At 37.9% G+C, this 15,383-nt stretch overlaps 1 protein-coding gene across 6 annotated transcripts in view; it reads right to left on the bottom strand.

The window, feature by feature from the left end:
• FAM185A (family with sequence similarity 185 member A) overlaps positions 1-15,383 on the bottom strand; it is a 91,239-nt gene that overhangs the window by 16,958 nt on the left and 58,898 nt on the right. For 5 of the 6 annotated variants that reach the window (XM_045864834.3, XM_045864836.3, XM_064575387.1 and 2 more), the window contains one exon: positions 4,161-4,319. The exons of the other annotated variant lie outside the window; for it this stretch is intronic. In XM_045864834.3, the coding sequence (XP_045720790.1) occupies positions 4,207-4,319 (113 nt within the window). In that variant the 3' untranslated portion in view covers positions 4,161-4,206. Of the gene's footprint in view, positions 1-4,160; positions 4,320-15,383 lie in introns of those variants that run through there. 6 annotated transcript variants of the gene reach the window in all.

The following is a 15,383-nucleotide window of genomic DNA, read 5'->3' as shown; positions in this document are numbered from 1 at the left end:
AGTTTTATGTATACAATATAGTGATTCAATAATTCCATATATTACTAAGTGCTCATCATGGCAAGTGTACTCTTAATTCCCTTCATCTATTTCACCCATCACCCCACACACCTGCCCTCTGGTAACCATCAGTTTGTTCTGTATAGTTAAGAGTCTGTTTTTACATTTGTCTTTTTTCTGTTTCTTAAATTCCACATATGAATGAAATTATATGGTATTTGTCTTTCTCTGACTTATTTCACTTAGCATAATACTCTCTAGGTCCAGGAGCGCCTGGGTGGCTCAGTTGGTTAAGTGTCTGCCTTTGGCTCAGGTCATGATCCCGGGGTCCTGGGATGGAGCCCTGTGTGGCTCCCTGCTCAGCAGGATGTCTGCCTTTCCCTCTCCCTCTGCCTCTCCCCCTGTTCATGCTCTCTCTCAAATAAAATCTTAAAAAACAAACACTGCACCCTTTAAAAAAAAATTCTCTAGCTACAACCATGTGGTTGCAAATGTTAAGATTTCATTCTTTTTAATGGCTGAATAATATTCCATTGTATAGCTATACCACATCTTCTTTATCCATCCATCGATGGACATTTGGGTTGCTTCCATAATCTAGCTATTGTAAATAATGCTGCACTTAACATAGGGGTGTATACATCCCTTAGAATTGGTGTTTTCATATTCTTTGGGTAAATACCTACTACTGCAATTGCTGGACCATATGGTAGCTCTATTTAAATTTTTTTTTTTTTAAGATTTTGTCAGAGAAAGAGAGCACAGGCAGAGGGAGAAGCAGGCTCCCCATTGAGCCAGGAGCCCAACATGGGACTCAATCAGGACCCTGGGAAAATGACCTGACCCGAAGGCAGATGCTTAACTGACTGAGCCACCCAGGTGTCCCTACTTTTAATTTTTTGAGGAACCTTTGCACTGTCTTCCACAGTGCCTGCACCAGTTTGCATCCCCACTGACAGTGCAAGAGAGTTCCTTTTTCTCTATATCCCCACCACTGCTTGTTTTTTATTGTAGCCATTCCAACAGGTATGAGGTGATATCCCATTGTGGTTTTGATTTGCATTTCCCTGATAATGATTGATGTTGAGCGTCTTTTCATGTGTCTGTTGGCCATCTGGATGTCTTGTTTGAAGAAGTGTCTGTTCATGTCTTCTGCCCATTTTAAATTGGATTTTTTTTTTGGTGTTGAACTGTAGAAGTTCTCTATATATTTTGGATACTAACCCTTTATTGGGTAAGTCATTTGCAAATATCTTCTCCTATTCAGTAGGTTGCCATTTAGTTTTATTGGTTGTTTCCTTTGCTGTGCAGCAACTTTTTATTTTGATGTATTCCAATATTTTTGCTTTTGTTTCCCTTGCCTCAGGAGACAGATCTAAAAAGATGTTGTTACAGCTGGTGTCAGAGAAATTACTGCCTGTGCTCCCTTCTAGGATTTTCATGGTTTCAGGTCTCACATTTAGGTCCTTAATCCATTCTGAATTTATTTTTGTGTATGGCATAGGAAAGTGGTCCAGTTTTCTCAACACCATTTATTGAAGAGACTTTTTCCCATTACATACTTTTGCCTCCTTTGTTGAATATTGACCACATAATTGTGGGTTTATTTCTGGTCTTTCTATCCTGTTCCATTAATCTGTTTATTTTTGTGCCAGTACCATACTGTTTTGATTACTGCAGCTTTGTAAAATTTGAAACCTGGAATTCTGATACCTCCAGTTTTGTTTTTCTTTTTCAAGACTGCTTTGGCTATTTGGGGTCTATTGAGGTTCCATACAAATTTTAGGATTGTTTGTTCTATGAAAAAATAATTTTAGTATTGTTTATTCTGTGAAAAATGCTGTTGGTTCCTTATCTCTTAAGTAAAGTTAATCACTGTCTCTTTGTATCCCACAAATCTGAAGTAAGGATAAAACTTAAGGTAAAGAATGAGTTATTTTGAAAAGTTTAAAATGGGCTGCATAAAATGGGCTGCATAAGGTATTATTATAAGGTACTCTGTATTAGCTAAATGCTTTTAATAATTCTCCCCCTTTTAAGGTTGATTTTGAGAGTTTTTGAAATAAGGTAATATTACTTACCTGTAGAATGGTTCCTAGAAGTGGACAGCAGGGGAATCAGCTGAGTAGGAAGTTTTCAGACCTGAGCTAAGAGATTTAAGAGGGTAATTTTTAACTAAATCTAGAGATTTCTGGCAGCTGCAGAAAAATTGGCTTCTGATCCCTAAGTGTTTCAAGCACACAACTGGAGAGACCTATAAAAGAGGCAACTGCTTTCTAAAGGAAAAAAAATAAAATAAAAATAAAACCTGCATGGGGAAGATGAAGGGTAAGGAGAAAGACACCCTGTTATGTTATGTTCTCTAGAAATCAAGCAGGGTGTTTGGTATTTAACTGCCAAAGCTTGCTCCAAAACTCTTTGAGTAAGATCCTCTTTTAAACAAAAACAGGAGACACATTTGTTCCTTATGGAAACACAAATTTTATAACTACACAAATGGAAGAAAAGGAGTAGATGTTAGAAAAAGTTTACAGCTGTTATGCTCATGACCTTTCTGGCTGTTGACTAATTTCATAAACTTTATTTTTAGTCATGAAAATATTTATATAATTGTATGAGGGTGAAAAAGATTATAAAAATTGCCTCATTGCCTCACAGTTTCCTCTATTTAATAATTCAGCACACATACAGTATAAACACATCAAACATACTAACATGAATATTTCCCCAACTTCTATAAATTTTGATTTCATGAAGATTGAACAAAAGGAGACTTTTTTTTTTTTGAAGATTTTTAAAAATTTATTTATTTGACAGAGAGAGATACAGCGAGAGTGGGAACACAAGCAGGGGGAGTGGGAGAGGGAGAAGCAGGCTTCTCGCCAAGCAGGGAGCCCGATGCGGGGCTCGATCCCAGGACCCTGGGACCATGACCTGAGCTGAAGGCAGATACTTAATGACTGAGCCACCCAGGCGCCCAAGGAGACTTTGAGATATTCCACGAAGTTTACTTTTTGTTTCATAAATATGAAGTTAGAAGTAGAACTCTGAATAAATAAAATACTAACAAAGGTATTATTATAAATCATAGTATTTGAGAAGACTTATTAGAAAGCATTAAGAACTGATTTATCCTAATCATAAAAAACATAATCCAAAAGATAGGTCTATTCAGTCTTGTGTAAGTTAAGTGCCCCAGAAGTAGACAAGTAAGGTTTGAAAGAGAATTCAGGAAATAACTTTATACAGTACACTATTGTAAAAGTGAAAATCAATCTTTATACAGCAGGCTATAAAATCACTGAATGTCTCTCCTCTTCCCAATGCATTATATCTTGAATTATACAAAAAAAAATTAAGAATCAGTAGCAAATGCATCACATTTAGATGTGTTTTATTCACAGCTTAAATTTACACCGATGTCGTAAGAAGTTCTAAGTAGCAAATGTGTTATGAGAGAGCAATGTGCAAGAAATTCTAAGATAACTGCCACCCCATTACTTATGCCTTTGTATAATCGCCTCCTCTTGAGTGTAAGTGGAAATTATAAATATGATGAGACAGCACTCCCATGATTATGTTACATTATATGGCAAAACAAAGATTATTCTGGGCAGGCCTGATCACATCAAGTGAGCCCTTTAAGAGCAGTTTCTCCAGCTGGTTACAGAAGAGATCAGATATAGAAGCATCAAATGCAACATTGCTGGCTTAAAGATGGAGAGGGCCAAACGAGAAGGAATGTAAGTGGCCTGTAGAAGCTTAGAGTGATTGCTGACGGACAGCAAGAAAACAGAGACCTCAGTAGTAATCACAGGCAACTGGATTTTGCCAACAATATGGACAAGCTTGAAAGTAGATTCCCCCCCCCCCAGAGCATCTAGATGAGAACACAGCCTGGTTAATGCCGAGTCAGGTCTTGTCCACCCTGAGCAGAGAACATAGCCATGCAGATCTCCTGACGTACAGAACTGTGAGCTAAAAATAAGTGTGATTTTAAGTCAGCAAGTTTGTGGTAATTTCATTACAGGGCAATAGAAAATGAATAGCTAAGTACAAATTTTCAAAAGGCCCCCACAAGACAATTCACCAGTATTCATTCCAATTTGTTGTTTTCAACATTTATATGAACTGTGGTATTTGCATTTTTGTAGTCACAGATCTGCTAATCATTGTTAAAAATTATAAATACAACTCAAACCATTCTTAGTCCTGCAGTTTCAGGGACTGAAACCAGCTTTGACTTCTAAATTTTACAGTGCCTTCTGGGGCATCAGCCTTAATCCATTTTTCATGTTTGCTTGCTTGATTCATGAGCCCTGAAACATAAAATTGCGTACAGTTATATCTTCATTGACAAGAGCAATATTTGACTACATAGATCCGAACAACACATCTCTGAAACTGAAAAATACTTTGGAACAGCAAAAATCTTAGAAAAGATAGTCTGAGTTGGGAGAGTTGCAAAGAGGTTACCTGGGCTTATTCCCTCCTTTCATTTTCTCAGAACAACTGAAAGGGAAGCTACTCTTTTTTTGTTGTTGTTGTTTTTGTATGCAGGTTTTAAAGAGGTTTATTTAAGTACAACTGACAAACTACAAGTGCTTCACATATGCAATACAGTAAGTTTTGACATGTAAAACTCTGTGAAACCATCTCTTCAATCAAAATAATGAATATATCCATCACTTCTACAAGATGCCTCCATACACCTTTGTCATCTCTTCCTCCTGCCCTTTCCCTGTCACCTCCAGACAGTCCACCCAACACCCCAATTACTGATCTGCTTTGTGTCACTACAGATTAGTTGCATTTTCTACAATTTTACAATATATATTTTAATTTTTTTTAAATCTAGGTGTTTCACTCAGCATAATCATTTTGAGATTCATTCACACTGTAGCAGGTATCAGGTAGTTTCCTAACACACATGATGATCAGTACTTTGCTGAATGCTCACGGGCACCCTGTGCAGCTCCCTCCTCTCCGGAATTCTCTTCTTGTGAAATCTAGCAGTCCTGGTCTCTGCAGATGCTTAGTCTCTTCCCTGTCAGGAGTCTGTTGGGCTCTGTATTACCCCTTCCTGCCCTGCAGCCTGGAAACTCCCTCCAGGTAATATGCTGTAGCAGGCATAGAGCTCAACTGGTTTATTTCCCATCTCTCATCTAGTTCTGTTTTTTTCTTTCGATCGAGATAATTAGGGTGTTACACCTCCTCTAAAGTTCCATTGCCATTCTGGATTTAAGAGATCAGTCAAATCTGAACTGAAGAGACTTGTGAATACACTGTCTCACTTCCTTATATACATTTTCTTTGCTGAATCCAAGCACGCAAATCAGCAAACAATTCTTTTCTTTAGTATAGTTTTTTCCTTTGTTAGTACCATGTGATGTTCCTAGCTGATGAAAAGGTGCTTTGTACCATCCAATCTTCGTGCCAAGTGCCTCTTTGATACAAATTCTTCTGTGAGTTCTTGCCTCGCCCCTTTCATCTGAGCCATAATCTTGTCTATGTTTTAGAGTTCATTGCATCTTTCAAGTATCCAATGACTTCCTCTGGAGTTTTTCCTTCTACCTCTTTTGCTATATTTCAATTCCATCATTACTTCTCAGTAAACTGGTTAAAATATCATTCCTATTGGTAAATCCCTGTTAGAAAAATTAAAAAAAAAAACAAAACCCCCCAAACCCAAAAAACCACCCCAGGCCCAAATGGTGTCACTTAGACCGAGTTCCAAACAGGTGCTTAATATAAAATCTAACTGCAGTTTCAAACTCCCCAAAAATGTAGTCTTGGATGGTCATTCAGGAATTTTTCAGTCACTGCCAATGGGTCTGCCACAAGGGCCCTCTCCATCCCAGAGGAAGATGAGGTCATTTGAATGATAAGACCCCTTTGTTTTTTTCCCCCCTAGAAAGGGCCTAGCCTGGAACAATCCTTTTCTTTTGCTAATAACTTTCTTGCTCCTTTCCGCCTCTAGAAAAACCTTCCATTTTGTACAACTCCTTGGTGTGCCTCTCTACTTGCTAGGTGAGGTGCCGCCCAATTCATGAATCGTTTAATAAAGCCAATTAGATCTTCAAATTTACCTGGTTGAATTTTGTTATTTCATGGGAGCTTCTTTTTTTCCTCCAACTCTTCATTATTAAGGGGTTCAGTTCTGTCAATTTAAATGTTCTTCTTTTTGGCCTGTGCTGCATTTGGTAAGTCACAATTTCAAGGTACCTGCACCCAACAGTTTTTCTATAACACAGAATTTTTTTTCTAGTAATTCAAATAAATGTAGAGGAAAGAACCGGAAATCCTGAACATTGGTTGCTCTAACTTTATTATTTTTTCACGCTATTTGGCATCAACAGCAAAGCATCAACAACAGTAAGGTCTTCCCAACTATCTAAGATTTTTTCCTTAATATATTTAATTCATCGCCTCCCCAGTCATGCTTTTCTTGCTTGCGGAGAGAGAAGCCAATCTACTCAATTTCCTTTTGCAGCAGCAGAGGCTACCGTAGGGGAGGAAGACCTTCCCCTGCCCAGGGTTCTTCTAGCTGGACTTAGAATCAAACTGACAAGAGACAGATTTACAGGAGAAAATTTAATAGGTGTACATATGAGGAATCCACACAGACATGAAATCCCAAAGACAATGAGGCAACATGAAGTTTATATAAGCTAAGAAAAGGGGTAGGGCCTGAGGCTACAAAGGGGAGAAGACCATTAGCAAGAAAGTGAAAGGAGATGTTCTGAAAAACAAAAGTTGCCCTATTATGCAGGTAAGTTTCTTAGGTAAAGGGGAGTCTCTGTTACTAGCTCTCGGGGTGACACAGGCTCTCCTTTCCAATGTAAATTTAGGCAACTGAGGGGCAGGCAGACAGCTTTTCCTGCATCTGCTGGGTTTCGATTACCTTTAACTTGAAATAATCTTTACCCCAAAGTGGTCCATCTTGGGGCAGCCCGCCCTTGGCCCTCATACTGCACTTAATGCTACTAACAAAATGAACACACAGCAATTTTAGCCTGGAGACAATACTCAAAAAGCAAGGCAGTTTATACAATTCCACTTAGGTTACTTGAAAATAGCTTTCCCTATCTTGCCTATAAGTAATTTACTGAAAGCTCTTCACACTTTGGTTGGCCTGAATCTGTAGAGACTCTAATGTGTAAAATTTATAAATTCCTTCCTACAAAAATCTTGCAACACATATTGGAACTTGGAGTTGCAGAAAACATGTTCCTTATTTAATTCCCTTTGCCAATGATAATCAATGTTTTATTGGCCAAATGGGAAATGACTACCCTACCCCTATGTAGTTTGGCTTCCATTAAGTAGGAGGAAAAGTTTCTTTTCAGGACATGGTTTTGGGTGGTTTTTAAAAATATTTATTTATTTATTTATTTATTTATTTATTTATTTATTTATTTATTTATTTATTTGAGAGAGAAAGAGAACAAGCGGGATGGGCAGAGGAAGAGGGAGAGAATCTGAAGCAGACTGTGCTGAGCGCAGAGCCTGATGTGGGGTTTGATCTCAGGATCTGAGGTCACAAACTGAGCTGAAACCAAGAGTTGGATGCTTAATGACTGTGCCATCCAGGTGCCCCTCAGAACATGTTTTTAAACTCCAGTGTTTGCTCTCTAAATCTGCCCTGTACAAATCTAACCAAATATATGAATCACCAGGTTCTTTTATTTATTTTCCCCCAAATACCTAGTTGAGAAGCATTAATCATTATTTAACCCCAAATATACCTGATCTAATCAGCACTAGTTGTGGACTAAGATAAGGCTCTAAGCAGTAATCTGCAGAATTTAATTCTCTGGTTTAAAAATAGGCTTAAAAAGCTTCTTGGCTAAGGTGAGCTTCTCCCTTCCCCCGCCCCTTGTTCTGAGCCTCCACCTCCCTCTCCCAACCCTTATAACAGACTTTAACATTTGGTTCAGAAAGATAATTCTGGGGCGCCTGGGTGGCTCAGTCGTTAAGCGTCTGTGTTCAGCGTCTGCCTTCAGTTCAGGTCATGATCCCAGGGTCCTTGGATCGAGCCCCATATCGGGCTCCCTGCTCAGCGGGAAGCCTGCTTCTCCCTCTCCCACTCCCCCTGCTTGTGTTCCCTCTCTCACTGTGTCTGTCAAATAAATAAAATCTTAAAAAAAAAAAACCTCATACCCTTAAAAAAAAAAAGAAAGATAATTCTGGTGCTGCCTAATTAGCAGCAGATTTAATTTCAATGATTCATAGTTGGAGGATTCCCTCTTTTACATTATAAACACTACTGACCACCCACTATGGGAAGCACTACGCTAAAGTAGTTTATATCTTTACATTCAAAAGATGTACAAAGACACACCAATATCCTCAAAAAGTTTACCAAATGGCTAGGAAAGTGAATCATACACTTATAAAACATGAAAATAATCACTCTGAAATTTTGTTATTTGTAATGCTTATTTCACAAATAAAACCTCTAACCACACACAATTCTATAACCAAATATTTTAATGTTGTCAACATCCAATAACTGTTTACAGTCTGCCCTTGACAAAAAAATGCAATCCCAGGCATCTTAACAAGTTATTACCAACAAGAAAATATTTTTGAGCTAGTTTTAATGGTTCCCATCATTTATATTTTCTCTCAATTACCTGGAATAATAACAAAATCAACAGTACTCTAGGTTTTGAACAAGCAGCCAACCCGTTTTGCCCAAGAAATATTCTCAGAAAGACTGTTCCTCAAATCTTTTGTTTAATCCCATCCACTGTATTTTTCATCTCAGACACTGTAGTTTCCATTTCTAGAAATCCAATTTTGGTATTTTTTAGAACTTTCATGTCTTTGTCTTAGTTAACTTTATTCTATATTCTAACAGGTGGAATACAGTTATAATAATTCTTTTATTTTCTTTCTCTGCTCATTTGGACATCTGTATCTGTTCTTGGTGGGTTTCACCTGATATTCCCTTTATTATGGGTTATATTTTCTTGCCTTTTTGCATGTCTGATAATCTTTGGATGGCAGACATTGTAAATTTTATTTTTTTGGGTGCTGGATAATTTTGTAAATCTTGAGCAGCAGGCAGAGGGAGAGGGAGAAGCAGTCTCCCGCAGAGCAGAGGGCTCTGTGTGGGGTTTAATCCCAGGACCTGGTTCAGGGATGCAGTTAAGTTACTTGGAAACAGCTTACGCCTTTTAGCTCTTTGCTTTTGTGATTTGTTAGGCAGTTCTAGAGGAATGTTCAGTCTAGGGATAATTGTTTCCAACAACTAAGTGTTCTACCCAATGCCCCATAAGTTAGTTTTTTCCAGTCTGGCAGGTGGCACAGACATTGTTCTTGCACTGGTGTGAACACAAGGTTCTTTTTCCTCTGGTACTTTGTCCTATAAACTCTCACTGTCTTGGTCTGTCTGGACCCTCATCATGGTCTCCTCAACTCCAGGAGTCTGCTGGGTTCCACAATGGTTCCCTCTCCCTGTGTACTACAGCCTGGAGACTCTCTCCAGGCAGTAAGTAGGGGCTCATTTTGTTTATTTACCATCTCTCAGTGATCACTTTCTCCCACTGTCTGATGTATAATGTTTTAGAAGCTGTTTATTCATGTATTTTTTCTGTTTACAAAATTTTGTTGTTGTTGTTTTAGATAAAAGGGTTTATCAGTCTGTTTTATTCCACTTCTTGACTGGAAGCCTCCATTGTTTCTTTCTTCTCTTTCTCCCTCTCCCCTTTATTTTCCCCCCTCATTCCCTCTATTATGCTAACTTATTTTGAAATAATAAAGACTCATAATAAGTTGCAAAAATAGTACACAGAGGTCCTGTGTACCCATGAACCCAGTTCTCTCAATGGTCACATAATCATAGTGCATTATCAAAACCAGGTAATTGGTTGGCAAAAGTACAATTAATTAGACTACAGACCTTACTCAGATTTCGTCATTTTTTGCATACACTCACTTTTTTGTGTATACTGTCATGACATTTTATCACATTTATAACATCATTATAATCAAGATATAGAACTGTTCTATCACCACAAAGCAAGTCCTTTGTGACGTCTCTTTATAGAGTCTCATCCTCCCTCTCCTTCCCTAACCTTTGGCAACCACTTGTCTATTCTCAATTTCTATAATACTGTCACTCCAAAAATGTTATATAAGTGGAATCATACAGTGTATATCATTTTGAGACTGGCTTTTTTTTCACTCAGCATGCTACCCTTTAGTTCCATCCAAGTTGTATATATCAATAGATCATTCCTTTTTTTTTTTTTTTTAAGATCTTATTTATTTGACACAGAGAGAGAGAGCACAAGCAGGGGGAGTGCCAGGCAGAGGGAGAGGGAGAAGCAGGCTCCCCACAGAGCAGAGGGCTCGACATGGGGCTCCATCCCAGGACCCTGTGATCATGACCTGAGCCAAAGGCAGACGCTTAACTGACTGAGCCACCCAGGCACACCCAGATCATTCCTTTTTATTGCTGAATAGTATTCCATTATATAGACATACTATAGTCTGTGTAACCATTTACTGATAGAAGGGTATTTTCATCATTTCCAGCTTTGGGAATTACAAATAAAGCTATAAATAGTTGTGTATAGGTTTTTATGTGAACTTAAAGTTTCATTTCTCCAAGATAAATGCCCAGGAGTATAACTGCTGGGTCATATAGTAGTTTTATGTTCAGTTTTTTAACAAACTGCCAGACTGAAGTTTAGAGTGGCTGTATCATTTTACATTCCTAAAAGCAAAGTAGGAGAGATCCAATCTCTCATTATCAGTATTTTTTATTTTATCCATTCTAATAGGTATTATCTCATTCTGGTTTTAATTTACACTTCACTAATGGCTAGTGATGTTGAACATTTTTGTGTTTTTATCTGCCACTGTATATATCTTCTATGGCTGCATTGTTTCTTAAATCTTACATAATCACACTTTTATGGGCACAAATCATTTTTTCCTCATTACTGGGAAGAAGTCATTCAGGGTAAGATTTGGCTGTGGTTCAGTATTTCTTAAGTGACCAAAATAAATATAAAAACAAAAACAAACAAAATCCCCAGGCATTACAAACAGAATTCATATGCTCTAAGATTAGGGCCTGCACTTTGATCTCTAGTCCAGGGAGTCAGCAAATTACAGCCCGCAGGCCAAATCTGGCCTGAGGCCTGCTTTTATGGCCTAAGAGCTAAGAATGACTTTTACATTTTTAAAGGGTTATAAAAAAAAAAAACCAAAAAAGAATATGCAACAGAAATAAAATGTAGCCTGCAAAATCTAACATATTTACTATTTAGCCTTACAGGTAATGGTTGCAGATGAAAAGAAACAAAACCTGGTCTCTTCTTTTTTTTTAATTTTTTAAGATTTTTTTTTTTTTATTCATGAGAGCCAGAGCGAGAGAGAAAGGGAGAGGGAGAAGCAGGCTCCCAAGGAGCAGAGAGCCCGATGCGGGACTCAATCCCAGGACCCTGAGATCATGACCTGAGCCGAAAGCAGACGCTTAACCATCTGAGCCACCCAGGCGCCCCTTTTTTAAAGATTTTATTTATTTATTTGAGAGAGAGAGAATGAGAGAGAGAGCACATGAGAGGGGGGAGGGTCAGAGGGAGAAGCAGACTCCCTGCCGAGCAGGGAGCCCGATGCGGGACTCGATCCCGGGACTCTAGGATCATGACCTGAGCCGAAGGCAGTCGTTTAACCAACTGAGCCACGCAGGCGCCCCAAAACCTGGTCTTTTTTGGTAAACATTAACAAATGAAGTTGATGTCTAATTTCTATGACATTCCCAGTATCTTATACTTTAAAAAATGATGGGGAAACAAAAACACATTAAAAGCACAATCTGAAAGCAGTTTTTCCACATTAGCTCCCTGTCAAAGTATTTTTAAGCAGACAGCCATAAACCTATAGTATTCTTCATTCTCTTACTGAATTTTTTCCATGTCATCTTAAAGCACATTTACAAAACCGACAAATCCATGTGCTATAAGCTTGGAGAAAACTCAAACTTCAGTGTGCTCTAAAAAAAGAATTATTTCTATGAGTCATATCAAAAATTAGGTTTTTTACCCATCTGGAGGGAAAACACTGTCACGAGATCTTAAAAGTGGCATTCTGTGGGCTTAGTCCCATTTGAATCTCTTTTCCAACCCATGCACCAGTTTTCCATTATAAATCACAATACCATTAAATGTATAACTCTCTGGCCTAAAAACACGCTGAGAACTCTCTTTTGACTTTGGTCTAATCCCAAATAAATTAATTTTTTATATGCTTTACATTTCCAGTTTGACTAAAATAAAGAGAACCTAGTAGTATCACATTCTCTACTAAGCAGACAAGGACAAACATCATTTGGCTGGCAACAAGCTTTATCTCTAATACACTCTAAACATTTAAACTGGGGGCTTTAAGACAAAAGGATTTTGTACTGCATGCAGTTTTGGGCTCACATAATGTCTTGATATACCACAGTGAGGTTTCATATCTAAGTTGATGAATCAAGACTAAAACCTAATAGAGAAGTCAATTTCTTCCAAGAAATACATTACCTAAGCCACTCATCACTTATTAAATTCGCCATAAATGGGTAGAGCACGAAACTTGGAATCAAGGATCTTAAAAAGATTAAAAAATGCTCTCCAAAGAATACACGCTATGCACAGCTTTTAAAGTACATAAATGTTTCAGCCTCAGAGTCCTGGGCTTTCTTTTGACCTCAGAATAGCATATAATACTTGTGAATCACTCTAAGAATTGTACTATATACAGTTATTAGTGACAGCAACAGCGAAGGAAACCATGAAGCAGGAAATCAAATAAAATTACAAGGCTGGCACATCAAACCCTGTGGGAAGCCTGAGCCCTAGGGACTAATTTTTACTGGCATGGTTTTTTGCAGAAATCATGCAGTACAGATACAATCCAGACTTCTTAGCAGTGAGGGTATTTCTGTTTCTATGCCTCATAGGCTCTGTAAGGAAGGCCCAGATGAGCTGAGCTCAGCTGCCTATAATAACAACTCACAAATAAAGCTGCTCATTATTTCCACAACTGGGTTTCATGTTGGAAATCTCCACAGAAAAAGCAATCTGCCCTGATTTTCTAGGCCTCTTAAATTATCCCATCCATTTGATCTGGGCACCAAACAGTTTTAGAATTAAAATGAAATATGAAAGTTTCTATAAACTCAGCCACTTGCTCATACAGCTCTCTCCAAAGAGAAAAACTGCTCTGTTTTTATGTGAGTTTCCTCTGCACAATTACTCTAATGGATTTAACCTAATATGAGAGACAATCTATAGATACATCTGGGGCTAATAGTACTCTACAAAAAAAGTTCTGCTGATCAGTACCTAGATTCTTATGCTGTGGGCAGGAAATAAACTTCATTCTGCAACTTGGGCCTTCCTGGTTTAGGAAGGAGGGAGGGGCTAGAGTATAAGACATAATAACATATAACACACAAAAACAAATACTCTTGAGGAGCCTCATAATAACAAATGAAGTAAGCATTTATCTTCCTCATAGCATCCATTTATCTATTTCTTCAACCAAAATTTGTTGAAGGCTTATGTGTCTGTTGAGTTTAAGATAGATTACTGTGGAGTCCAGGCCACTGACTTCTTTCTTGTGAATTACTGCAGTAACATGCTAATTAGCTTTTCCTTCACTCACCATTGTCCTTTCCAATCTTTCTCCACTCAACATTCAGTGATATTTGTAATGCATAGATTTGGTTGTGTAAACCCTGATGAAAACCTTTTGGTGCCTTTGCAATGCACTTAGTATAAAATTCAAATCAGCCCTATATGATCTGACCCCTCCCAAAGTCTCCAGCCTTCCTTTATGCCACTTTCCCCTACTCTCTGTAGTCTAGCTATACTGCACTTCTCTCACTTCTTCAAACTCACAATGCTAGTCTAATTTAGATGTGTCACATACATGCTTTCATTATCCCATATACAAACATTTAATACATTTATTCCACTTTATTATGTTCACTGATTTCTCTTGCCTTACTAGGATGTAAGCTTCTCAGATGACAGAGAGACCTTTCGTTCCTAGTTTCTAGCAGTGTCTGGCTCAATAATCAATAAAAGTTTGTTGAGTGCCTGACTGACCAAATAAAGGAAAATACAGAAGACAGGAGGAGCTAGGCAAAGGAAAGATGATGTTTGTTTTTATTTTATTTTTTTAAGGATTTTATTTATTTATTTGACAGAGAGAGAGAGAGACAGCAAGAGCAGGAACACAAGCAGGAGGAGTAGAAGAGGGAGAAGCAGGCTTCCCGCTAAGCAGGGAGCCCGACGAGGGACTCGATCCCAGGACCCTGGGATCATGACCTGAGCTGAAGGCAGACGCTTAACGACTGAGCCACCCAGGCGCCCTGATGTTTGTTTTTAAATATATTATGCTTGAGGTGGTACTGGTTTAGTGGAATAAGAATGGGCAAGAGAAAAGAGATCAGGTCTGCAGATACTGATATTATCCAGTGACAGACTAGTAAGTGTTCTTAAATGATTTAATGAGGTCTTTTTTTTTAATGGCTGAAGTGGTGAAAATAGGGTTTTAAAACTGAATTAAAACTAAATCTAAATTTACAGGAAGGCACATGATTCTGTGAGTAACATTAAAAAATGACAAAGTAACTTTAACTTCTAATTCAAAAATTCTTAATATATGTAAAATAATTTGATTATGCTATCATTCAGAACATTATTAAACAAATTTATATTATTGCTTTAGATTACTGGGACTAAAAAAGGTAACTATTGTCTCCTTATTAAAATCAGGAGATTAGATCACAAGAAGTTGATTCTTACTATATTTAATACAGTTAATTTTCATCAAATTTTCACTATGTCGGGGCGCCTGGGTGGCTCAGTCATTAAGCATCTGCCTTCAGCTTGGGTCATGATCCCAGGGTCCTGGGATTGAGCCCCGCATTGGGCTCCCTGCTCCGCGGGGAGCCTGCTTCTCCCTCTCCCACTCCCCCTGCTTGTGTTCCCTCTCTCGCTGTGTCTCTCTCTGTCAAAAAAATGAAAATCTTTAAAAATAAATAAATAAATAAATAAAAAATAAATAAAATTTAAAAAAATAAAATAAATTTTTTTTCACTATGTCACTAAGAGTCTGCCCATTGGGCACTGAGTTAGATGAGGGTGGGTGTACAGGTCTTATTTTTATTACCTGTTATGCTTTTTGTTAAGATTCTATGATTTTCAACAAATTACTTTTTAAACTTTTATGACATATAAAATGAATAAAGGCATACCTTGCTTTATTGCACTTTGCTTTATTGTGCTTTGTAGACATCGCATTTTTCACAAATTGAAGGTCTGTGGCAACCCTGCACGAAGCAAGTCTATTGGTACCTTCTTTCCAAC

Source organism: Mirounga angustirostris, unplaced genomic scaffold (genome assembly GCF_029215605.1).
Source record: "Mirounga angustirostris isolate CCGP_5_RB_7025 unplaced genomic scaffold, mMirAng1.0.hap1 SCAF_12, whole genome shotgun sequence".
NCBI lineage: Eukaryota > Metazoa > Chordata > Mammalia > Carnivora > Phocidae > Mirounga > Mirounga angustirostris.
Note: the sequence above shows the minus strand (reverse complement) of the source record. Positions and strands in the feature narration are given on the sequence as shown.